Source organism: Onychomys torridus, chromosome 2 (assembly GCF_903995425.1).
Source record: "Onychomys torridus chromosome 2, mOncTor1.1, whole genome shotgun sequence".
Lineage (NCBI taxonomy): Eukaryota > Metazoa > Chordata > Mammalia > Rodentia > Cricetidae > Onychomys > Onychomys torridus.
Window position 1 is genome coordinate 17,851,539 of NC_050444.1, and position 25,781 is coordinate 17,877,319.

At 40.2% G+C, this 25,781-nt stretch overlaps 1 protein-coding gene and 1 pseudogene across 2 annotated transcripts; both read right to left on the reverse strand.

The window, feature by feature from the left end:
• Positions 1–2,736: 2,736 nt before the first annotated feature.
• On the reverse strand, positions 2,737–24,807 carry Osgin2 (oxidative stress induced growth inhibitor family member 2). 2 transcript variants are annotated; one of them, XM_036179391.1, is made up of 6 exons: positions 24,610–24,807; positions 12,863–13,017; positions 11,126–11,262; positions 10,090–10,281; positions 6,742–6,833; positions 2,737–4,502 (listed from the first exon to the last, which is right to left on the reverse strand). In XM_036179391.1, the coding sequence occupies exons 1-6, from the start codon at positions 24,660–24,662 to the stop codon at positions 3,470–3,472; spliced, it is 1,662 nt and encodes a 553-aa protein (XP_036035284.1). In that variant the 5' UTR covers positions 24,663–24,807; the 3' UTR covers positions 2,737–3,469. The 2 variants fall into 2 exon arrangements, with proteins under 2 accessions (XP_036035284.1, XP_036035285.1); XM_036179392.1 differs by lacking the exon at positions 24,610–24,807 and adding an exon at positions 24,147–24,314.
• LOC118577359 lies at positions 15,356–16,715 on the reverse strand (annotated as a pseudogene).
• Positions 24,808–25,781: the final 974 nt, after the last annotated feature.

A 25,781-nucleotide genomic window follows, 5' to 3' on the forward strand; every position in this document is an offset into this window, starting at 1 on the left:
TGTTTAGTTTTGCTTTGGAGGGGACATTACAAGGATGAAAGGTGGATACAGAGGGACTGGGAGATGGGTGGGATTGGGGTACATGACATGAAGTCCCCAAAGAATCAATTAAAAACAATTAATCTTACAATGACTTATTGCTTGTATATGTAAACTCTTTGTATAATGGACGTGGAACCCTGTAAGTTGCTAAATTCACTTTAGTATTTTTGTAGAATTTTTTAGATCTTTAGGTACACGTTTGTGAATAAAATTTGCTTTCTTTCCAATTGCTCTGCCTTTTCTCTTATTGAATTGATTGACCACTCAAACAACGATGAACACTATGCCTGGTCACTGCTGTTCAGACTTCCATTCCTTGTAGCAGTTTAGGCGGCTTGTGTCTGTCAAGGACTTTATCCACTCTTATACCTTCACGGTAAGTTCCTGATTCCTGTTACTTACTGATCCCACTTTTCTCTTTACTTCATGTCTGGCTAGGGGCTTGGCAGGTCTATTAAGATTTGGAAGGGCACTTTATTTGTTGCCTATTACTTCATTGATTTCCAATATTCCCTTCGTTATTCTTGGGGATTAGCTTGGCCTGCCCCGTAGACATTGAAGACCATGTTTTAATGTTAGTAGTTCTGCACTGAGTTAGGTATGACAGCTTGTCCCAGTGTTCAGTGTTTGCTCTGCTTTTCAGCCTTTCAGAGTTCATTGGATCTCCTGAGTTGGTTTTGGAGCTTTATCAGTTTTTAGTTGCTGTAAGAATATGCAACAGTCCACTTTAAATTAGTTACAACTACTGTATACTGTACATACCTTATAACATATGCTACTGCCTGTCTCCTATTTATGTTTTAACTTGTTTTAGTTCTATCTTAAAGCTTGAGTTTTTAGGTTCTGACTTTAAATATTTGCCTCTCAATAGAGTTTTAACACTTTTAGGGAACCTATACTCTTTCATTTGTGGAAATACATCTCATTAAGTTCATGTTCCTTCAATGTGAAGCAACTTAAATCCTGTCTAATTTTTTTTCAGTCTGAGTCTCTATTCCACAAACAAGGTACCAGAACTTCCTTTTAAAAGTTGGATTTAGAAAATTCCCTCACTTCTTACTGACTACCATCATGGTGGTTTGATGAGATTCTCCCCACATCATGTAAGTTGTGGGTATTTGAATCCTTGGTCCCCAGTTGGTGGCTGTTGGGGGGAACTAGGAATTGTGGCTCTGTAGTATGACTTGCATCACTTCTCTCTCTCTGCTTCCTGTTTGTGGATTAACTGTTGCTCCAGTGCCATCTGCCTGTTGCCATGTTCCCCACCATGATGGTGATGGACTCATCCCTCTGGACTATAACCCCCCAAATTCTTGCTTCTCTAAGTTGCCTTGGTCATTATGTTTTAGCATAGCAAAGTAATATAACTAAGACATCCATGTTTTAAAATCGTTTTCACAATACTGATGTTCTGTTTATTCATAGAAAAGTACTATCAATGTGCATCTTAGGGGTTCCAAGGAAATTCACTTGGCTGTGCTGCCCTTGTGTATTATTTGCTTTTACTCCCCACCAGATTACTTTATGAGCATTCTTTGAACAATTTTAAGTATGGTCTATTTTGCACATGAAATTAAGGAGTTGCTCACATGCTAGAATAGTCAGCTACTTGGTTCATTAAAAAAGATGAACTAAAATACTACTAAGCTAATACTAAAAAGTAAATGGGATTTTGGCAAAGAAATTAATCATTTGTTAAGAGTACAGGGGGACAGTACATCAGAGTTAACGCTTGAATGAGATACTCTACAGGACAGCTAGTACTGAAGGAGTGTGGGAAGTGAAGTTTTATTGGAGAGGAGTTCATATAGCAGGTTTATTTAAGGACTTACTGAATTTCTTTGGCATCTTATTCTTAAAATGCTTAAGTTCACACACACACACACACACACACACACACACAATTGCTATTGTTTCAGTTTAAACCAGTCTCCAGAGATAGAAGGGAATGCCAATTGGTCTATTTTCCCTCGGAAATTACATGTATAATACTGTCATTTTCAATTTGCAAAAGACATTAAAGAAAAACATCCACTCCAACCCAGAGCTCAAACACAGGCAAGGAAGAATTGCTGAAGTATAGTCAGGAGATGGACCATCTCCAAAGGTGTGACGCTGCTCTGCAGTTACATCTTTCTCAGTCACAAAACAGCTAACAATATCAGGACTCAAAACCTTATCTGGAACAATCCGTTGTTAGAAACAAATTAATATAAGCAACAATGAAAGTGAGTTAGGGTCAGTGAATGGAGCACTCAGCATTGCAGTCAGCAAGAAAACACTCAGTGGCAGGGAGTCCACTATTTTAAGAAACTGAAAACAAATTCAGTGAGCACATTCTAGATAAGATTATATACCCCAAAATGGGGAGGGGGGAGTGACTTTGAAAAATTCAAAGAACTCTGGAAGACTTTTTGTTTAGCACTAACACATTTCACAAATTGTATGAAAATTCAATCAAGACTATTAGAGAAACTAAATCTAATAGCCAGTGTGAGCTGCTTTGGCATTTCCTACAATACTGTTACAGATCTCCAGATAACTACTGGGAGAATGGAAAAGGTCATAATCTTATTTTCCATATTAACTTTTAATAATTCTGACAATATCCAAACAGTATTCTAATTTTAATATTTACCATGCCCCCAAATCTTTGTTTCATTAATAGAAATTAACTCAGTGTTCACACAAGGATAAGTAGTTCCGTTCACAATTTATTGAATTGCAAATCAGATTCATTAGATGTTACGGTGGCTAAACAGAATAAATCTCTAAAAAGTACCTTGGTGGATTCTTGGATGTCAACATTATTAAAATGTTAAATTACGAGAAGGATATCAAATACTTACCTACGTTTCCACAGTAAAAATATTTTTAAAGACCATCATATTTGGTAATAAATTAGGTTTATATAACTGATAATTTCAAAATAAATAAAACCTGAGTTGAAAATGCTTCCTCCTATCCTACCCCAGCATACATACTTCATAGCCCACGTTCCTTTAGGCCAGTGTACTTCAAACTGCATTCAACGAATTCATAACCCTTGGGGATCTTGTGGAAGTGAAGTCAGCCCAAACTCCTAATGAGCTAGAGGAAGCTGATGCTACTGGCCCTTAGGCATCCCTTGAGCAGTAGGTGACCCAATATGAATTAAATATGATTTTTGTCTTAATGACTGGCTTTATAAATGCCAAGTTAGAAAAGAGCATTCTAGTTAACTGAAAGCATGATGTATACCAAGTTGGCAGTGTTTGGATTTGTCTGAGAGAGACACCTTTGATACAATTTAATACAACTTGGGATACCAAGCTCTGCTAACTTTAAGTAACAGCGGAGGCTCAGTTCATTCAAGCCAATACACTGCAAACCACTGTTAAAAATCTTTAATAGTTAAGTGTCCCTTTAAATTACTTGTAAACCTTCCTTAAGCTACCCCGTCTCCTCCTCCTCTTTCAACAAACAAATGCTGCTTTTTCTTCTGTCTTGTAGCCAAACAGTGTGTAACACCCAATGCCCCTCCCTTTAAAAATCGAACAAAATTGTCTCCAACCAAAGGGCCCAAAGCAAAAAGGTTGGCTTCTTTCACACACTCATAGGTGTACGCATCAACCTCCACAGGGTTACCCTTACATGTTATTGGCTGGCTTGAGTTACGGCCTAGGTAACACCCTTGTTCCTTCAGAAACGCCAGGTTAGGATGAGAACCTATTAGGACTACAGCTGCAGATAGCTTAAATACTTTCTTCAATCCAGAGACACTCTGAAGAATGCATTTCATGTCTGACTTAAAGGAAAGCACACGGTGCTCAGGAAAGCTGGTATAATCAGATAAAGGATCTGAGTCTGCAGAGTATGACTGAGTACACATCATATGATAGACTTTTTGATACTCAGGATACAGCTTTTGCGGAAGCTGTTTGAAAATTAAGCTTGGATCAGTTACTCGTCTGCGAAATACGTGGATCACAGGGATATTATTGTTGTAAGCACACAGTACTGCATCAGCTGCAGTAAGGCCAGAACCTACAATCAGCACTGGATCCATTCTGCCACACAATTTTCCTTTGTTTATAGCAGCTCCAAATTCAGGCATTGAATGAAACACAAAAGGCAACTCTTCCCCTTCAACTTCCAGGTGGGCAGGAGAATCCAACGTTCCGGTTGCAAGAGCTACATTCTCAGCAAACAGGCAAAAGGGAACATGAGAACCACCTGCTATTCGCTGGTAGCCTCTGATTTCCCAGTTTCTCTTGATAAATTTTGACTTCTGGTTCTGTAAATGCTTTGTTGAAATATCTCTGTCTTGACTACCATTATCACCTTGATCTCTGTAGAGTTTCGATACAGAGGTTATATAAGTATTCTCTCGGAAATTCTTCTGAAGACCCATGACATTTACATAGTGTTTGTAGTAGCGAGCTATTTCCTCTGGCATAACACGGTCCCCCTTCAAGGTCCTGTAAGATGAAAAAGGAAACAGACTATGAGGAGAACACTTTCAGTTTCAGATTACTTTCCTAGCTAGTAAGCGCTTATATCTTAGTTCTTTCAAGACTATGTTAGAAAAAAATATCCTCATATGTTCTCACATTTTCTTATCCTAGTCAGAATGGCAGTCATTAAGAAAATATAACAAATGCCAGTAGGGATGTGGGTGAAAGGGATTACTGCTGGTAAAGGATACAAACTAGTTGAGTGACCATGGAAATCTGTATGGAGGGTCCTAAAAAAAAAAAAAAAAACCAACACGACATCTTTCATGACATTTGTTATATCACTCAGGTGTTTATTTTCCCAAAGGACTTCAGGTCAACATATCACAGAGATGCCTGTACATCAGTGCTTATTGCCTTACTAGTCACGACCCAAAGCTATGGACCCAACCAAGAGTCCAGGCACAGAAATCAGGTAGAGGAAATATACCATATAAAAACAATGGCTCCCCCCCCCCAGATATAAAGAGTAAAGTCATGCAACAGAAAAATATATGCAATGGAAACACCATATTACGTGATTGAAGCCAATCTCATTTGTGGGTCCTAGATTTTAACTCGGTACATAGATCATTTATGCATGTGTATATGACAAGAAAACAAGTCAACTATCTAGAGGATCATAGGAATCAAGTGAGAAAAGACATGCTTAATTAGCTCTCAATAAATGGATTAAAATGTAGATATCTGAAAGATCAGCCTATTTTATCTTACTACTGTAATTTAGATGCATCAATAACAAATTACTATGCAGGGGACTAGGCAGATGACTCAGCAACTAACAGTGCCTAGGTTAAGATCCCAGCACAAAGCTGGGCGCAGTGGCACATACCTTTAATCTTCTGTGAAATTCAGAATGATAAACACTCTGAGCAGGAAAAAAAAAAAAAAACTGTTCCCTTTTGTTACTCATTTGAACAATCTAAGAATATTATAATCAAATGAATTCAAACAACTTGACTGATCTTGTGACTTCAAATTTTCAACCTCTACACATTTCCATTATAAAAAGTCTAAAGTCAATGTTTCAAAATTTTACTTTTTGCTCTGTTTATTTATTTTTTATTTCACCTGCGTGTATCTATGTGCACCAAATACCAGTCTGGTGCACATGCGTGTCAGAAGAGTATAGGATCCCTTGTAACTGGAATAATGGACTGTGAGCCACCATGTGCTGGGAACTGAACCTGGGTCCTCTTAATCACTGAGCCATCTCTCCAGCCCCCTGAAGATTTAATCTTAATTAAACTCATCATGATCTAGATCTCAAATTTTAGAATTAAGGAAAATTTCAACGGATTAAACACGGTTGCTACCTAGCAGAAAGTCAGTTACTCAAACTTTACATATCTATTCTAACAAAGATTAAGTAAATTCCTGCTGTAACTTACTTCCATTAGTAAAATTAGATACTCTGCATTAGCAATTTGTATCTAGTTTATACATGTACCTGAAAATGATAGGGCTTTTCACATTTCTTTTGAATTTTATGTTCTTTCCCCCAAAATGAATAAGACTTTTCTCAGTCCTATTTAAAAATATTTATAATTAAATATTTGCCTTCATGTTCAAGTAGCCAACCACATCCCATGTTTTAGGTTATCATTCTAAATAATCAATCATAATACACTACTCTTTACTCTTCAAAAATAAACACACTTGATGTGGTGGTTTTCACCTTTAATTCCTGAGGATTTAATCCTGGCAGAGGCAGACAGATCTCTGTGAGTTCTAGACCAGCCTGGTCTACATAGTGAGTTCCAAAACAACCAAGACTATGTAGAGCATCTCTGTCTCAAAAAACGAAACTAAAAACCAAACCACCTTAGGTTAGGTATACATTAAGCATAAATAAATAGACAGATACCCATTAAAAACCTGACACAAGTTTGAGAAATAATGCATAGGTAGCTGCATAGGTAGAAATAATTCATACGTAGAAAGCAACAGAGTGATTTAATATCAAAGATAAATTCTGATTAACAAGGTTACAGGAAGGCCCCTGTAAACAGTTCTTTACATACACATAGAATTATAGCATCCTAAGTGGAAACTAGCTCATAATTACTGTTTCACAAAAGAATTTTTATTTAAGAAGTGTATTTCTATTTTATCTAACATAAGATTCACAGTCACTGCAGAAATTTCTCACAGTCCCCTTTTCTTCACACATCAAAAAATTTTACTATAGTTTGATCTTTACCTTCGTTTGCTAGACACCCAATCTTTAAATTTAAGTCCAGGTAGCTCCATCCAATTTCCAAAGCTGATTGTCAACATAGAGCCTTCCATATTCTAGTTGGAAAGTACAGTTAAAACAATGCAATGAAGTAATATTACCTTGTGAAATCTAAAACATGTCTTTTTATATACAAATTCATATTATATAAAATATGTTCACAAGAGTCCAAGAGAAAGAGTGGTATATAAACACTATGGATTTTGTTTGCAGACACAAACAGTAACAGTCACATGGCAGAAAAGCAGGTGAACCTGGAGCTAATTCTTAGTGAGTTAACCCATTTTCAGAAATAAAAGCATCTTATGTTTCCCACTTATAATGCATTTCCTCTGCAACTTAACTCTAATAAGACTTTCATACATTTTCACCACTTGGTATTACCTTTAGTTAGACATTTATGAAACAAATTACAGCACTAGCTTTGGTCTCCGATCAGGATAATTAAGCTATACATGTTAAACAACAAAGCAGCATTTGTTACTTCTTAAACAAAAGAAAAATGTTCACTAATTTCCAAAATTTTGTTTTTTGTCTTGGTAATTTTTACAGATTTTTTTTAAATTGGGAAACCACTTTTCTCTATCAATTATAATTTGAAATCTGGACTAGGATGGATATAATATAATCACTTTCTAAATATAGAAAATAAGCAGTGGTTGCCTGAGAAACAGATTCGGCACTGGGGTTAGTGTTATCGTTAAAGAAGTAAACCTCTCAAGCTTTCTCAACCTACTTTTGCTTCACTCAAAACAAAGCAAAAAAGCCAAGGGCCAGGGCACCTACCCACTCACCAACAACCCCATTCAGCTCTTATTCTCATAACTTACCTTGTTATGCTCAGTACTGAGAATAGGCATATTATTAATAATTTTTTTTTTTTCCAGAGCTGAGGACCAAACCCAGGGCCTTGCTCTTGCCTAGCAAGCGCTCTACCACTGAGCTAAATCCCCATCCCTTATTAATACATTTTATTCAGTCACTTGTATAATTTTTGAAACAGGGTCTCAGGTATCTGGTTTGTTTATTTATTTATGTAATTTTTAAAAGATAACATCTATAATTTTTATATTTATTTATTTTATGTATACAAGAGATCTGTCTTTACACACACCAGATGAGGGAATCAGATCCCATTACAGATGGTTGTGAGCCACCATATTGGAATTGAACTCAGAACCTCTGGAAGAGCAGCCAGTGCTCTTAACCATTGCGCCATTTCTCCAGCCCCATTTATGTAATTTTTAACACAAGGTCTCATATGTGCCAGTCTGGCCTCGAAGTCCCCTATGTAATGTATATACCATGAATGCCTGCTGGCACTGGGATAGCAGTGTTCTGAAAGGGGCAAAAGTGACAGAAGTACTGCCCAAGCATATGTGAAGTGGTACTTCTTAAAAGATGCAGATGGATTTGGGGGGTGTACTGTTAGAAAATGAGACTACTCCAGGCAAAATATAAACTGATATGACAGCCTAATAATGAAAAAGAACATCAATGTCCTTCAAGAAGTGTTGGACTCTGCAAGGTTGGTTCAAGGTTTTACATCTCTAAAAAGGCCAGTCTCTGCACTGCCTCTCAGATAATTTCTAAGCCTTTGGTATCTTCTATTTAATGAGTGTGTATTTGCATACCTTAGCCTTGGGTAATTCTGTGCCTCTGTGACCAAGTAAGTTTATCCTAACAGTGTGATTCATGGTGATTACTAGTGCATTTGAGACAGAGGTCTGAGTGGCTGAGGTCAGACACTGCTTGCTCTCACACACAAATCTATGTAGAGATAGGGGCTTTAGCACAGTTGATAACAATACTTGCCTAGCACACACACAGCTGTGCTCTGTCCCTAGCACCTCGTAAACTAGGCATGGTGGGACACACCTGTAATTCCAACACTTGGGAAAAAAGGTAGGAAGAGCAGTTCAATGTCATCTTTGCCTCACTGGGAGTTTAGGGTCAGCCTAGGCTAATGTATCCATCTGTCCATGGATACAAAGCATAAACAAGTTTCCCTGCTTGATAGCTCTACTTGTAGATTGTCATTCACCATCAACTGTTGGGAGATTTCAACACATCTTCACCAAATAGCAAGACTGAAGGGCAAGAGCAGCAGCACAGGACAGATGGTTTAAGTGTAGGAAACCTGTGTGCCGCTATGGTGGTCTGAATGAGAACAGCCCCCACAGGCTCATGTATTTGCATGCTTAGTAGCCAGCTCGCTTAACAATTTGGAAGGATTAGGAGGTATGTTGCCGTCAGAGGAGGTATGTCTGGGAGTGGGCTCTACGGTTTCAGAAGCCTATGCTGGACCCAATGTCATACTCTCTCTGCCTGCTACCTGTGGATACAGATATAGCTCTAAGCTATTTCTCCAGTACTCCTGAATGCTGCCATACTCCCCACTATGATTATAATGAAATGTCCTAAACTTCTGAAACTGTAAGCAAGCCCCCAATTAAATGCTTTTTTCTATAAGAGTTGCCTTGGTCATGTCCCTTCACAGCAATAGAAAACTAAGACAATCATGAAATTGGGTTCTAGCCAGAGTTTTACAGGCTCCGAAACTGTGAGAAATGTCTTTTGTTCAAATTAAACTTTTGTTTACAATATTTTCATTTAAAATCTTGAAAATACATGGAAATAGTGGCTGAGGACATGGCTCAGTGGTTAAGAACACAGGTTGTTCTTCCAGAGGACCAGGGTTTGGTTCCCAGCACCCACATGGCAGCTCCCAGCAATCTGTAAGTCCAGTTCCAGGGGATCTGACATCCTCTTCTGGCTTCTGTGGGCATCTGGCGCCCACATACTGCACAGACATACATGCCGACAAACACTCATGCTCATAAAATAAAATAAGTATTTCCTTTTTAAAAAACAGAAAGAAAAATAAATGGAAGTACTGGTTTTCAAAACACCCTGTGAAATTTTTCTAAGCTCTAAATTAAGGAAATTTAATTTATTATGAAAAATGTACCCTTAAATTTTTTCTATATAATTTATAGAGGGTAGTATACAGATACACTTATTCAAAGATTATCATTAACAAAAATCTGGCTTAACTACCTATAGTTAGTGTATGCTAAAGACTCAAGTTGGAAGCTGGGCATGATGGAGCACACCTTTAATTCCAGCAATTGGGAGGCAGAGGCAGGTGGATTTCCTAGTCTACAGAGTGAGTTCCAGGACATCCAGGGCTATACAGAGAAACCCTGTCTTGGAAAAAAAAACAAAATAAACAATAATCAAGTTGGTTTTATTAAGGCAAAAATATAATAAATACCTCAATATACACTAAGATGTGAATAACATACTTACATGCCATGCCCCACCAGGCGGGCCTTTACCAAGAACTAAGTGGGGGATATAATGGTGCTGTTCCAATTTCCAGTGCAGAATGGACGGGTAGTCATAGCCAAAGTCAGCATCTGGATGAAGAAGTGTGTCAAAAAGTACTGCCACTGGATTGGATGATCGGCCCTCCAGACCCTCAGACAGGTATTCTAAGTCCTGAATGAAAGAGAAAACAAAAACAAAAAAGAAATGTGAGCCTAAAAAGTCAAGGCAATTATGTTAATAAAGGACATGCCAACTCAGTAGTTTCCAGAGTTAGAGAACATATATTTAACTTGAGCTCATTCATACTATATTTCTTGGCAAAATGAATGTAGACAATGTTTATATTCATTTAGATTTTAAACAAAGCTTAAAAAAAAAAAAATTCCTTGTAAGAGTTGGAGATACCTTGGGCATACAAATGCCAACTAGGATGTAAAAGAGAGCACTTCCCAAACTGATTTCAGCACAGAGAACATATTAAACCTTTCTGGCAGGGCTGCCAAGAATATTCAGTCAGGAAAGGGCTTTGTCCTCACAAGCACCAGGACCTGAGTCTGATCACTAGCAGCCACATGGTAAAAGCCATGTGTGGTGGACCATGTTTATAATCACAAGACTGTGGAGGTAGAGATGGAGGATTTCTCCTGCTCACTGGCTAGGCAGCCTAGCCTAATAGGTGAGAATAAGGCCTGAAAGACCTCGCTTCAAAAACCATGGTGGACAGCTTGAGAGTTAACACCCAACACTAACCTGTGGCCTACACGCAGGCACACACTCACGATCTCACAGAAACCTGCACCACAGTCACATAGATTTTTTAAAACTCCACTAGAACTTAGGAATTTTTGCTCAAATATTAAATATAATTTAGATATGACATCAGAATTTATAAAGCTAAAATAAATAGCATTATTTAGAATGAATGGTTTACATCAAAGAAATAATACTTATATAAATAAAGTTAATCATGTTTCAGCATTAAAATAGCTTTTAAAACAGATGGAACAAATAGTACCTGATCAACAATGGAGAGATGTCTTGCTTCTTCTAGTTTACTATGTAGGATTGTATTTGGATGTATTGCTTCAGATGATAAATATGGTCTGTAGCCTGATAACATATACGAAAGGCATATTCCTGAAGGTCCATTTCCTGTATTTTTTTAAAAAAGGAAAATGATGTAAGTTGATCCTCTTATGGTTTGGCACTTCCCCTCACCTCTTCATCCTTCTGTAATCACCTAAAACCTATGTTCACAAACTTCTGACCTCGGCCTTCTCTCTCTTTCAGTGTCTTTCAGTATCTTGTCTACTTAAGGCTTCAACTCTGTGCTACTGACTTCCAAAGTGAGTTCTCTAGGATGACCTGTTCTTGAAAAATACACGTTTTTATAGGCTACTTCTTTATTACAACTGATGTGGAATTAGACAATGGGCGAGAGAGACTGCTCAGCAGGGAAAGGCGCTTGCCACCCTTAGCAATCTCAACTAAACCTCTGGAACTCACACAGTGGAAGAAGAACCAATTCTTGAAAGTTGTTCTTGTACCATGGCAGATATGCAGGGACAGGGACACACACACACACACACACACACTTAAAAAAAAATAGACATTAAAAAAAAAAAAAAATCAAGAAAATTCATCTGGTAATATCCACAAATGCAAGAAAAGCCATTTGACAAAACCCAGCATGCACCCAGGAGTTAAAAAACATGCAGCAAATTCGAAAAGGAAAACTTCTTCAACATGACAAAGAATATGTGTCTTAAAAATACAAAAACAAAAGCAGATACTCATCATCATGATGGATGGTATGAAGGAATGAAATAAAAGATACACAGATTGGAGAAGAGGAGGGAAAAAACCCACACTGTTTGCCAATGACGTGATTATCTACACAGAAAAATCTCAAGAAGTAACCTCTCAAGATCCCAGAACAAGCAATTATGGCAAAATTGAAGGACACAAGTAAATACACAGAAGTCAACTACTTCCTTATACCAATGAAATAAGTGGAATTTGGGGAAAAATCACTATCATTTATATCAAAAGAGAAACATTTTAGCATAATTTTAACAAAATATGTATACGAGCTACACAGAGAAAACCACAAAATTCTGACTAAAGAAATAATAATTTTAAAAAGGTCTAAATAGATGAAAAGATATTCCATGTTCAAAAAGAAGCCTCAAAATTATTTTATGTTGTCATTCAGTTTATAGGTATGTCTACAGGTATCAAACCAATACCACAAAGCTGTAAGGTTGAAATCCAATAATAAAACATACAGAATGACCTCCACAGAACTCTAATAATTCTGGTCACCATTATCAGTAATTCAATGAAAAGCTATTGCATTCCAACATGGACTCTATCATACAAGCCAATCCTCCAAAGACTTGGTAATGGTTATTTTAACATAGCAAACAACTTAATACTTTATAATTCTGTCCTTTATTATCTGCCTCCATTCACAGAAGCATTTCCTTACATTTTTGTCCTTTTAAGATATTTATTAATTGCCACATGGTAGTTGTATATATCTGTTAGGAAAAGAATGGCATTTTAATGTGTGTATACAATGTATAGTGATCAGATCAAGGTAACATACACATCACTTCAGATACATATCATTATTTGTGGTAGGAACATCCAAACTGCTACTGCCTTTTCAGTACAATGTAAGAACCTCAGAATTATAAATGCCGTAAAAGTAGCAACTAGCTCTAAGAAATAAAATATAGTAACTTACCAATTATTACCACAGGTAATGTAACTGATGAATCTTCAAGTAAAGAAGTTTCTTCAACTAATGGCATCCCTTTCACTTTCGGCCCCAATTTATCACCAAAATATTGCACTACAGAATTAAAAATCTCTCCTTCAGTTTCTGTGTCACTATATTCTCTTTAAAAAACAAAAACAAAAGTAAAAGTACAGTTAATTTAGGTTTTATAAACTACATTTTTTTCTCATATTTTACGGCGGTAATAAAATGTCTATCAGTTGCACAATGCTTTCCAAAGTATAACATTTAAGTCCATAAATATGAAGCAGCCATTTATCTCATGAATATCTTGTAAGCAAGTTAACTCCTGAGTGAGCTTGTTTCCAGGCTAGGGAAATAGCTTAGTTGGTAAAGCCCCTGCCTGCATCAGGACCTGAGTTCAGTCACCAGAAACCACATGAAAAGGCTAAGTACTATCTCAGATCCCTGGGGCTCACAGGCCAGTCAGGCTAGTCCAATTGGCAAGCTCCAGGCCGGTGGATGATCCCACCTAGAAAAATAGGTCAAGTGACCCAAGGCTGTCATTCAACTAACTCTCTCTCTAACTCTCTCTCTCTAACTCTCTCTCTCTAACTCTAACTCTCTCTCTCTCTCTCTCTCTCTCTCTCTCTCTCTCTCTCTCTCTCTCTCTCTCTCTCTCTCTCTCTTGCGCACACGCACACACACAGCTTCTTCTACCAACCAAACAGAATTATACTTGAGATTTTGTAATTCCTTTGAGATGCCTAGAAGGGCTAGCTTCCCCTCTACTTATTTTTTTCCCTCAGCCAGGCACACACCTTTAATCCCAATGTTTGGGAGGCAGAGGCAGGCCGATCTCTGAATTTAAGGCCAAAGTGGTCTACAGAGTGAGTTCTAGGACAACCAGGACTATACAGAGAAATCCTGTAAGACAGAACTCATCATAGAAATTTTTTTATTACTTTTATTTTATATGCATTGGTGTTTTGCCTGTATTTAGGTCTATGTGAGGGTATCAGATCCCCTGGAACTACAGTTACAGTTGTGAGTTGCCATACAGGTGCTGGGAATTGAACCTGGGTCCTCTGGAAGAACAGCCAGTGCTCTTAACAGCTGAGCCATCTCTCCAGCCATAGTCACAGATATTTTAAGGAAAGACTATTGTACAAAACTGGCCTTTTGGTAAAAGAAATGAGGTCTACACATTTTCAAGTAAGCAAAGACCTTAACATTGACTTCCAATCTTTATTTCCCAATTGCCTCTCTAAAAACTAGTTTCAGTATTCTGACATGTTCATTCAATAAATGCACTCAGTTAAAGCTGTTATTTTTAGATTACTTCAGAGTAGAATCACCTTATTACTTTTCATCTTTAGTCAGCAACAGTTATGTCTAGGGGGTAAGGGGAAAGTCCAAGATCAAGCCACAAAATCCCTCCAATCCCAGGGCATCCTGGAAAGCACCCCCACCCCAACCCTATAAAAACCAGCCCTCCTCCTGGGTTTTTCCCTCCCAATACATTTCTTGTGTGAAGTTTGCTGTTGCATGTGACTTTGTGGTATTCCTTGGCTCCTGACTGCCAGGATACCTTTACTCTCAGAGCTGAACCACTTGCACTGGGGAAGTCTTTCCCCTCAGAGCTGTAACACTTATAGTAATGGGTTGATAAATGCAAAGAATTCCAGACGGGACTGTAACCTTCAGAGGCCCCATCCTACTTGTGATAGCTAATCTCTACTGTGAATCTGACTGGATCTGAGGAATTTTTCTTGTTCAGATTATTTGAAGCATGAAGACCAACTGTAACTATGGGCCACACCTTCTAGTAGGAGCCCAGATAAAAGGACATGGAAGGAAACTTGCTTTTTAGCCTGCTTTCCTTCATCTTGCTGGCAAGTTCATCTACTACCGTTGCCACAGCATCCCTTCACCGATAGAAGAACCAGTTTCTTCAAGATTCCAACACAGACTGAAGACCAGCAGCTCTCTAGTCTTCCAGGACTTCAGTGCCAGAGTGGGACTGCAGAGATAGCCAGCTTCAGGGACGGAGCAGCTCTCAGGTTCTCCACTGGTTCTTTCCAGACTGAAACAGCCATTGTTGGACTACCTGGACCATGGAATTCCAACTACTAAATCCCCTTTAATATATCCATTCCATCGGTTCTGTTCTTTTAGAACTCCAATACATTAGCCCAGGATAGAACCAAGTTGTTAGATACACTAAGCTTTCCTGAGCTCTAAAAAGAAAAAGCTGCCCCTAAACACTTATAATTCTCCTTTAAAAAAAAAAAAAAAAAAAAGAGAAAAGGAATACTTTATTTAAAACCCATCAGTGAAATGGACAGCTTAGGTCTATGACAAATCATTCCTGTTTAAAGCATAAGTCAGGAACTGTATGAAAGCATACGTTGCCACAGAGAAATCAACTGATCAGACCACAACTTTTTATATTGGATCAGAATAAACTTCCCTGTAAAAGCAGCACCTTTGTGACATTTAATATTCCTCTCCTAAACAATCCACACTAACTTCCTCATAATCCTTCTCTAGGGCAGCTATGTCCTCATGGGCCTCAGAGAATTCTCCTTCCTTCATGCCCTCACCCACATACCAGTGCATAAAGGCATGCTTAACATACATCAGATCAAACTTGTGATCTAGGTGTGCCCAGATCTCAGCAATGGCTGTGGTGTTGCTCAGCATATACACAGCTCTCTGGACCTTAGCCAGATCTTCACCAGGGACCACAATGGGAGGGTGGTAATTAATGTCACAAACTGGATGCTACACTTGGTCTTGATGATGGCAATGACAGCACTGACATCTTTGGGAACCACATTACCACAGTACAGCAGGCAGAAAGCCATGTATTTACCATGGTGCGGGTCACATTTCACCATCTGGTGGCTGGCTCATAGCAGGTATTGGTGATCTCTGCTACAGAAAGCTGTTCATAGTAGGCTTTCTCAACAGAGATGATAGGGGAGTATATGGCCAGAGGGAAGTGGATTCAAGGGTAGAGCATCAGGTTATTATGGAATTCTATCATGTCAACATTCAGAGCCCCATCAAGTCTGAGGGAAATGATAGAAGACAATGTGTGATCTATCAACTTATTTAGATTGGTGTAGGTTGGGTGCTCAATGTCAAGGTTTCTATGATGTCACAAATGGCCTCACTGTCTACCATGAAGGCACAATCAGAGTGCTCCAGGGTGGTGTGGATGATGAGAATGGAATTGTAGGGCTCAACTGCAGCAGTGAAGACTTAGGGAGCTGGGTAAATAGAGAAGCCCCAGCTTGGACTTCTCATAATCAACAGTCACTCCCTCAGCAGGGAGGTGAACCTAGAGCCAGATCCCCCACCAAAACTGTGGAAATCCAGGCCCTGAAGACGTGTGCACTGATCAGATAGTTTGTGAATTCTGTCCAAGACAAAGTCAATGATCTCCTTGCCAATGGTGTAGTGGCCATAGGCATAGCTACTGGCAGCATCTTCCTTACTTACGATGAGCTGCTCAGGATGGAAGAGCTGGTGGTAGGAACCAGTGTGAACTCTTTCAATAACTGTGGGTTCCAGGTTAACAAACAAAACACTGCCCAGGGCACATGCTTGCCAGCACCTGCCTCACTGAAGAAGTCAGTGAAGGAGTCATCTCTTCCCTCAATGGTTTTGTCATTTGGCATCTGGCCATCAGGCTTGGATGCCATGTTCCAGGAGCTCCCAGCAGGCACTGCCAACCTAGACACCATCCTGGCCAATGTGGATGGAGATGCACTCACACATGGCTGCTGCTCTGCGGCTCAATGAATGATAGAGGTGAGCAAGAGGTATTGCTTATAGCACAACTCTGAAGTAGCTGATGCCGTCTATAGTCCTCTTAGATAGGGAGAGCAGATAACCTGCTAGCATGGCTATTAAAGGTAGCCCATTCTCATGTGCAAGCCTGCCTCAGGAGGGTGTTTATACTCAGTCCACCCCACTCAGGATCATTCCACCCACACCTGTCGGTAGATCCAGATATGTCTGCTGCTCTCCGATTTCTGCCTCTTGGCAACTACACTAAACTTGAGTATTTTTTCCTCTTGTTGAGATATTTTTCTACAGGGTTTCATATAGCTTAGACTGGCCTCAACCACAATATATAGCAGAGGCTGGCAATGAAATCCTGATCCACTTGCCTCTACTACTCAGGTACTGGAATTATAGGTGTGCAATGCCCAGTTCAGCCTAACTTGTGCTGTTATTATTATTGTTGTTGTTGTTATTATTTGTTACTCATGCTGGGGGGGGGGACATTGCAAATATGCAATGGTACTTCTGTATAAGTCAGAGGACAACCTGTGGGAGTCTGTTCTCTCCTTCCACAATGTGAGGCCCAGGGATCAAGCTTAGATCATTAGGCTAGGCCATCTCTAACCTGAATGTTTTATTCTCTGGTCTGTTCTTCATACTTCTCCAGTATGTGCAAAGGAGACACCCTATTTCTTTTGCAGGCTTCCGACTGGTCTTTTTGGCTATCCAAACCCCATGTATGTTACTGTTGTTGTAAAGATCACAATTCTGTCTTGGGAGCTGCAGATCTTCCTTTCAGTGTTTTTCAGCCACCCTTACCTTAAATATTGACACTCCCACAGATAAAACCTGAGAAATATAAAAATGGTATTATGCTACAATTTTGGTATCTACAGAGACCACATATTCTTTCTCACAAGTGAATCCTAGCTTCTAATCCTAGCCTTTATCGTGGGTATTTATGATGGAGTACATGTAAATTCAAGAGACCCATGAGAGGGGAAGATGAACCTTAAAGGGTGTGAGGCACACTAGAACAGGTAACACAAAAGTAGAAGGGTGAGTGACTGGAGGTAGAAACATTTAATTGGAAAGGAGAGCAGGGAGAGAAAGAAGTGGAAGAGAGTCAAACAGAACTAAGCATGTATGGAAAAGCTGTAAAGAAACATGATAAGTTAATTTTAAATAAAATTTTAAAATGGGGTGGGGCTGGAGAGATGGCTCAGCAGTTGAGAGCTTGCTGTACAACATGGGGACCTGAGTTTGGATCACTGCATCCGTAACAAACCAGACATAGTCCCTGTTTGCCTATAATCCCAGCACTGAGAGGGTAGGGACAGGAGGGTCACAGGAGCTTGGTGGCTGCTACAGCTTAACCCCAAAGAACGGATTCTAGGTTCAGCAAGCCTCTGCCTCAAAAAGAGTAAGATATAGGAGGGTATCCAATACTCTCCCTGGCCTCCATACACCCCTCCACCAACATGTGCAAATTTGAAAGAGTTTAAATAGCACTACCCTATGTGGATAAATAAAGCTTCTCTCAGAACCCATAGGTTGTTGAATGAAAATCCCGATGCCTAGAGGTTGGCTATCTACCTATAAGCTATTGGCCAAGAAGGCTTCAGCCGCCCCCCCCCCCCGAAATAATGCAAGTAATTAACACTGCTGTTGACAATGCAACTGAACTAGATGGTAAGACCTACTGCTGAAGGTATCACATGCTCTGGTTACAGGATAAACAATTCAAGCTGTAACTGGAAAAGATGGTTTGTCCTGGCTGGCTAGCCCTCACAGTAACAGAAGGGGGCATGCAGGCTGCTGAGAGAAAATGGTCAACATCTCTACTCAGCTGTGGACCATGCATGCTATACTACTGCCAGGCAAGATTCCACTGGTACAATAGTGGCAGGTTTGTTCTGGGGGCAACAAACTGCTTTCTGGTTGAAATGGAGGCCTTCTACATAGAGGAGATTCACATCTGGTACTGTAAAGTTAGTAGAAAGCTCATGGCTGGGAAGGTCATAGGCCTAATGGGGAAGCTACTACGTTTTTGGTTTCTGTTGCTGCTGGTGGTAGTGGTGGTGTCGTCCCCCCTCCCCCAGCTAAGTGGATGTGATGTTCTTGTCAAACTGGCTTCTAAATAACTGTGCCCACAGACTAGCACTGCTGTCAGCTTTGGTCATAGAAGCTTCTTTTATGGTAGGCAGCAGTTATTGTAGAGACTTTTAACCATTCAAGTGAAAAAAGTAAGTGACTGGTATGCTTAGCCATGCCTGGGACGTCCACCTCACTCCCTCCAGCAATCGGGACATTGCTGAAAAGAGGGCACATAGATTCAAGAGCCAGAGAATGGGCTGGGATGCCACAACCACGTCTGCATTCTCTACTCATGTCAGCTCTGACTACCTGCATGAGACTGAGCACAACCTCCTGCTATGGTTCGGAAGGCACTCAGAGGCTCCACCTCCTTCTCAGGATCTAAATGCAGTTAATGTTGCTGAGACAGAGAGAGATATTTTCTTCAGTGGTACAGCCACTGGTAAAGTGTCCATGCTCCAGTAAATAACCTCATGTCCATGTTCCTGTAAGCAAACCTAATAAAACTCATCAGGTCATCGCCAGACTTAAAAATAAGCCCATAGATACTTTCTTAACTCGACAAATAAATGCTGTGAAATGTGCAGCATGGCTAAACTATGACTTCAACTCCAAAGCACTTCCACTTAAAGGAAAACTAGAAGTCATATTCCAGGTGACTCATTAGGAGCAGGTGAACATCATGAGTCAAGATGTTTCAAGAAGTTTGAGAATTTTAATACAGCTATAAATTTCTGAGTAAATACTTTTTTATTTCACTAGATCTGCCACCTTATACTGTATGTGGGTATGCGCGGGCACACGTATATATTGTCTAGAAGTTAAGACAACTGGAAATAAATGTCCTCTGGAATTTCTGCTAATGAAGAAAAATCAATGGCTTTCAGGAGATCAAAGAATAAAAAGAGAAGAGAATAGGTTATTTGAAGGGCCCCAAGACCAAGGTAAACAGAGGAAGCATTATTAATTTTTTAAAAATCTTTAATGTGACATATTTAACTATTAAACACCCTTTTGAGGAGTCTGGTGACCATGTAGACAAGTATATTATGTTGTTTGCAGGGATCCAAACTGCCCTAATACTTCTTGCTAAAACTAATGTTCACTTGCTGTTTTTGTGAGGTCCTTATCAATAAATCCATGGTTTCCAACATATTCAATTTTTTGTAATTAACACTAGTTTCGGGGGAAAAAATTAATTAACTTTTATTCTCTATGTGTCCACGGTGTATGTATACAGGTTGAGTGATGGTGTGCCCATGTGCAGCTTGGACGCTAGAGGGGGAAGACATCGCGCTCTATCACTCTGCGTTATTACCCTGCTTCATGATTCACTGAATCCTGAGCTACACCAGCAGCCAGCAAGCCCCAGCAACCCGTCTGCCTCCCCAAATGCACAGGTTCTAGGCACACACACAGCACTTGTCCTTCACACCCTGATTTAACAAGACTGTTGGAGATCTGCACTCAGGTCCTCATGAAGAGAGCCCTCACCATGGAGCCATCTCTCCAACTACATACCACACCCTTAGCTCTCCACTATTCCAGCAACAATGCACGGTGGCTCTGATTTTGATTCCCCTAATAACATTAACCATCATTCCATGTATCTGTCATTTATTCTCTCTGGCTCTTTGTCTTTCTCCAAATCCTTCTCCTGTTTTTAAATTTGGCATAGATGGTCTTTTAAGTTTTTTTTTTTTTAAATAAGTTCTGGATTCGAGTTTCTTCAGATACATAGTTTGTGAACATTTCCCCCTATTTTGTGGGTTTTGTTTCGCTTTTGTTCAGGGGTGTGTGTGTATGTAAATCAGGAAACAATTTTGAGAGTCAATTTTCTTCTACCATGTGGGATCCCTCTGGTCACAGGCTCAGCAGTAAGCACCCTTACCATCTTGATGGTCTATTTCTTCACTTTCTTGGTATCCTTTATATGCATTTGAAGTTCTGACCACTCCCAGTGTACTTTTTCTTCTGTTACTGTGCTGTCAATATCATATGTAGTAGATGACTGCACAATTCACGGCCACAAATATTTACTGTTTTCATCTAAGAATTTTCTGATTTCATTTTGTGCAATGTGTGCAAGTAGACAAGTTCATTCTTTTGTCTGTGCAGATCTTTGTGGGGATCCAACTGAACTACAACTGCTGAGACTAATGTCCATTTCCTGTTTTTATGGGCCCGAATCAAAGACTTAATTCACCAAAAATGAAATGATTTCTGGGTTTTCGACTTCATTCCATGATTTATACTTATGTTTATCCCAGCAGCAAGTTTTCTTGATTATTGCTGCTTTGTAGTAAATTTTGAAACCAAAAATGGTGAGTCCTCCAACTTTGCTTTTTTAACCTTTGAGAGACTATTCTGGGTCCCTTTACTTCCTATATATCAACTGGTACAAAACAGGCAGTTTATTTTTATGATACTGCACTGGTCTGTAGATCAGTCACAAGAATATGCAAGTTTTCAGTCCATGAACATAAAATACCCTTCCATGTACAGTCATGTTTGAGTGAAGATGTTCTGAGAAAGGCACCAGGTATTTCCATCCCTATGGTAACGCTGAGTTTTTTTGTTATTTTTTTTCTTAGTGTTTCATTTCTTATGCTATGTGGAACTATTTTGTTTTTTTCTTCTCTTTTTTTTTATTTTTAATTTTAGTTTAGTTTAGTTTTTTTGAGACAGGGTTTCTCTGAGTAGCCCTGGCTTTCCTGGAACTATCTGTAGACCATGCTGGCCCCAAACTCAAAGATATCACCTGCCTCTGCCTCCCTAATGCTGGGATTAAAGGCATGTGCCGCCACCGCCCAGCCTATGGAACTGTTTTGCTAATTTCACTTTCTGATTATCCAGTATTGCTGTATACACATATACTTTACTCTTATACATCAATCTTGTATTCTGAAACACTGCTGAATTTGGTGTTGATCTCAAGAAGTTTGACCCGGGCATTTTCTAAGACTTAAGGATAAAAAGAACCAAAGGGTTGGCAGCTCTAAATTCTCTGTACATTAGCTTACATAATTACATGGTATAGGTAAACCTTCTCATTTCTTAGTCAGTTATAACTGTTCTGTGTGGCAAACCATGGGCATTACATTTCCCAAACTCTGGTTAACTGGTTTTGCCTAAAGCACTAATGAAATGTAAGTGCATTAGTGACTATGCACCACCTAAGTTAGAAGCTGCTGTTGCTGTTGTTTTCCGTACGTGTGCTGCAGTTCAGGACTATGAACAACGTTCATTTGTACCTGGATTTCCAACTTGATGAATAGTCTATTTAAGGCAAACTATTTTGAGGTTTTTTTTTTTTTTTTTTTTTTAATCTACTGTTCTTTTATTCAGGACACCAATAAAATTGCAAAATATGTAAGATGACATATAGGAACCAGTAAAGAACAGCATTTTGCAGCGAGCAAAGATGTTACCACACACTGTCACACTTTAAAGAACATTTGCTAAGACTCTGGAAGCCTTCCACTTTGTTTTTGAAACACTATAGTCCAAAGCTTTTAGACAAGATAGCATAGGCATAATATTTGATAATTAAAAAGACTTAACTCAATCACAGCAACAGTTTTCTAAACAATCAAATACAAATAAAATGCCTTTGCACCTCAATTCTAAGGGAATTCGAACCACTATTTTAAGGTTTTATCAAACTGACACTATCATATTTTAAAAAAAGTTCTAACGTGCCAAATAAGGCAGTCTCACATTTTATTTTCCAGAGTAGAAATGTGAAGTTTTCTTCCTTGAAAAATCCACGTGGAATTCTATCATAATGCCGATTAATGCAGACGTTGGAGAAACCCCAAATGTAATCACAAACTGTTTTTGAAAGCTGCACAAAGACAGCATTTGTGCTGAAGATGTCAGCTCAACAGCAGAACACTTGCTTCAGTAGCAAGGCCCTGCATTTCATCCCCAGCGACATAAAAAGAAGTAACACAAAAATAAATGAATGGAAACACACAAGACTAGAAACATTCTTGAAGGAGCTGGCAAACAATCTTCAAAAGAGTAAAATAAAATAATCCTGGAACTATCAGAAGAATTTTAAGGACGATACAATTAACAATTATAATATAGTAGGCATGTTTTCTTCTCTCCCAGCACCAAAATGTAGCAAATACTTTTCACTCCCTCCCCAAAGTTTCTTGTCACAGAGAAAAGCATATGGTATTTACCACACAGCCACAGAGTATGAATTCGGAGCTTTCTCCTTACAGTTCAACAGTATTCCAAAGGCGTGTGTCAGGGGGCTTTCGGAAGGGAACTTTCTAAAAGGGATGCAGTTTTCTGAGGACTTCAAATTTTCACTACAGCCTGCTTTCTACAATTCAGAGCGCACGGTTTGTTACAATCTGTCTAGATTTTATTTATCCAGCAGCCTATGACTTAAGACTTTTAGGATCTAGAATTTAGTCTCATTACAAACTCACTAAGTTGGGCAGACCCAGCTTGTTTCTATTACAGCAGGAGTCTGCGCTTTCTCTCCCCCTGGAATCCCTTTTGCAACCTCTTCTGTGAATGTTATTAAATACACATTGCACTTATCTATATTAAATAATAAGCTCCGTGATTTGTGTTGATGCCAGACACAAATACTGCGACTTGTAGCTCATATTTATAATGGAGGAAATGTTAGAATTTTATAGGTTAGTTATATTAATATCCTTTCCACCCAAGTTAATGCTCCGCCGAATTTCTATGAGCCTCTATTAAACAACTCTTAATCAGTTTCTTTAAAAAAAAAAAAAAAAAAAAAAAAAACTCAAAAACAAAACCCAAGTGTTACACATCCTTATTCTGTAACATTCATACTTGTAAAACAGGGTTCTGGAGTCCTTACTAAACGTAACATTTCTTCACCCCACTGTTAATACCCAGTTTCTAGTACTTTTGATCTTGTCTGTAATTCTCTGAAGTGTTGGTCAATTGTACTGGATCTAGAACACACAAGCGTTCATCATATTTAAAACTATTCTTCTCACCTTGGGAAACTTTCACCATAATTTGTATACAAAACTGCCACTTCCCAATTCTCTCCACGGTTTAAAATGACTAACATCTTACTTAGTAAGTCACAATCCGTAGTCACTACACGACTCATTCTTCTCGACTTCCTCCAAGCCAGCAACTTATGTCCCTGGATTTTTAAAAGGTGACCATTTAAAGGAGGCTCTTCACGGAATCTCACATTTACCATTTACACGTAACCGACTCATCACCGGCCTAGCCACTCTCGCGGTCCAGGGACAAGAAGAGGGAACAAGGCAAGAGTAGGGTCCCCGGAGCTCGGAGCGGCGCCGGCCCAGCGGGCGGCGGCCGAGGAGCACACGCGGCGGAGCGGGCTGCGACCCGTCCCGGGGGAGGGAGAGGAAGTCACCTGAAATGACCGGCCAGGGAGCAGCGGCAGCACCACACAGGCATGGAGAGCGGCAGCGGTCGTCCCGGCGCGCGCCTCGCCTGCACCGCGGCTCACCGGCGCGGGAGCCCGTCCCGGCACAGCGCCTTCCGCTCCTCCCCGCCGGCGGCAGGGCGGCGCAGCGGCTGATGAGCGCCGCGCCGGGGGCGGGGCCGGGCGCTGCGACGGCGCCGCGCGGCTCCGCCCACTCGGTGCGCCGCGCGGCCGAGGCCGCCGATTGGTGGAGCCGCGGCGGGGGGCGGGCCCACGGAGGGAGATGCGCACGGCGGTAGCGCTGCGAGCGGGTCATCACGAGGCCTACGCTCAGGGCGTGGAGTGGGCTCCCGGTACCGGTGCTCTGGGGTTGCCGAGCGGGAGGGACGGGGCTTCTCCCTCCAGCCTGCGAGTCTCACGAAAGCCCCGGAGTCCCGCCACGAGAACCCACCTGAGCTCCCGTTCTCGCACTGTCTCGGGTGCGTCCGGCCGCGGCCCCCGCATCGCGGTCACCCTGAGAGTTCCGCAAACCCCAGGTGCCCCGGCTGCACGCCTGGCGCTTCTCCTGGCCGCCGTCAGCCTCCGGTCTTAAAGAGCGCGGCCCCCACATTCCCCAGGGTGGGGATGGCCTCAGCCCTGCGGAGACATTTGGGGAAAGGGGCAGGGCCAGAAAATGTTGTGAGTTCTTCCAGGTGTCTGCGATTCCATTGGCAGTCGGGAAAATTCTGAATAGGGAGTGCATCCTATTTGGTATTTGTCCAAAGTTAGAAGGTGGGGGTAGACACCCTAGAAACAGTTGACTACCTGCTGTTCTACACAGACAACGTTCCCCCTCCCAGTAAGTCATGATTGTTTGGGACAGTTAAAACGTGTATGTTTATGTTCTTAAAAGAAGTACTCTAAGTTTTTCGGAATGTTGGAGTCTGTGGATTTTTAAGAGGATCATCCTGGCAGAGCATCCCAGCACTGGAGAGGCAAAAGCAGGTGAATGAATCACCATGAGTTCAAATCCAGCCTGATCTACATAGGACAGCCAGGGCTTTATGAGAGACCCTGTCTCATAAAATAAAAATAAAGAACTCAGCCTGCTTCCAGGATTCCGTATTTAAAAGTGTATTCACTGGCTTTATAAAACTTTATTTTTCTCCTCTTTGAAATAATACCTGTATGACCGTTTATTTTTTACTTTTAAAGTGTTAACAGTTGTGAAGGAGAATTCTGGAAAGAAGCTGTGTCTTCAGAGACTGGTGGATTATAACTGCAGTACCGTGGAAAGTTTGGAATGGTACAGGTCCAGAGGCTAATTATCTTACCTTGGGCTAGTTCTAGCATTGCAGAGCAGCCATTACTTGGCTACCTCTATGTGTGCACTAACATCTTGTGACTAGTAGATAAAATACCTTTTGGAATCTATTAACTTAGCAGACTACTACCTTCCACCAACCAAAAGCTAAGAATGCAATTAGCTAGCATCCTGAGACTATAGTAAAGCTGTCCTCATCTTGCTATACCTGCCTCTCGGATGTACTTTAGTAAAATATATCAATGTGTTTTAAACTTGCCTTGGTTTCTTCGTTCTATAAAACTTCATAAAAATGGTTTCCAGTTGGAACATGAAATTTG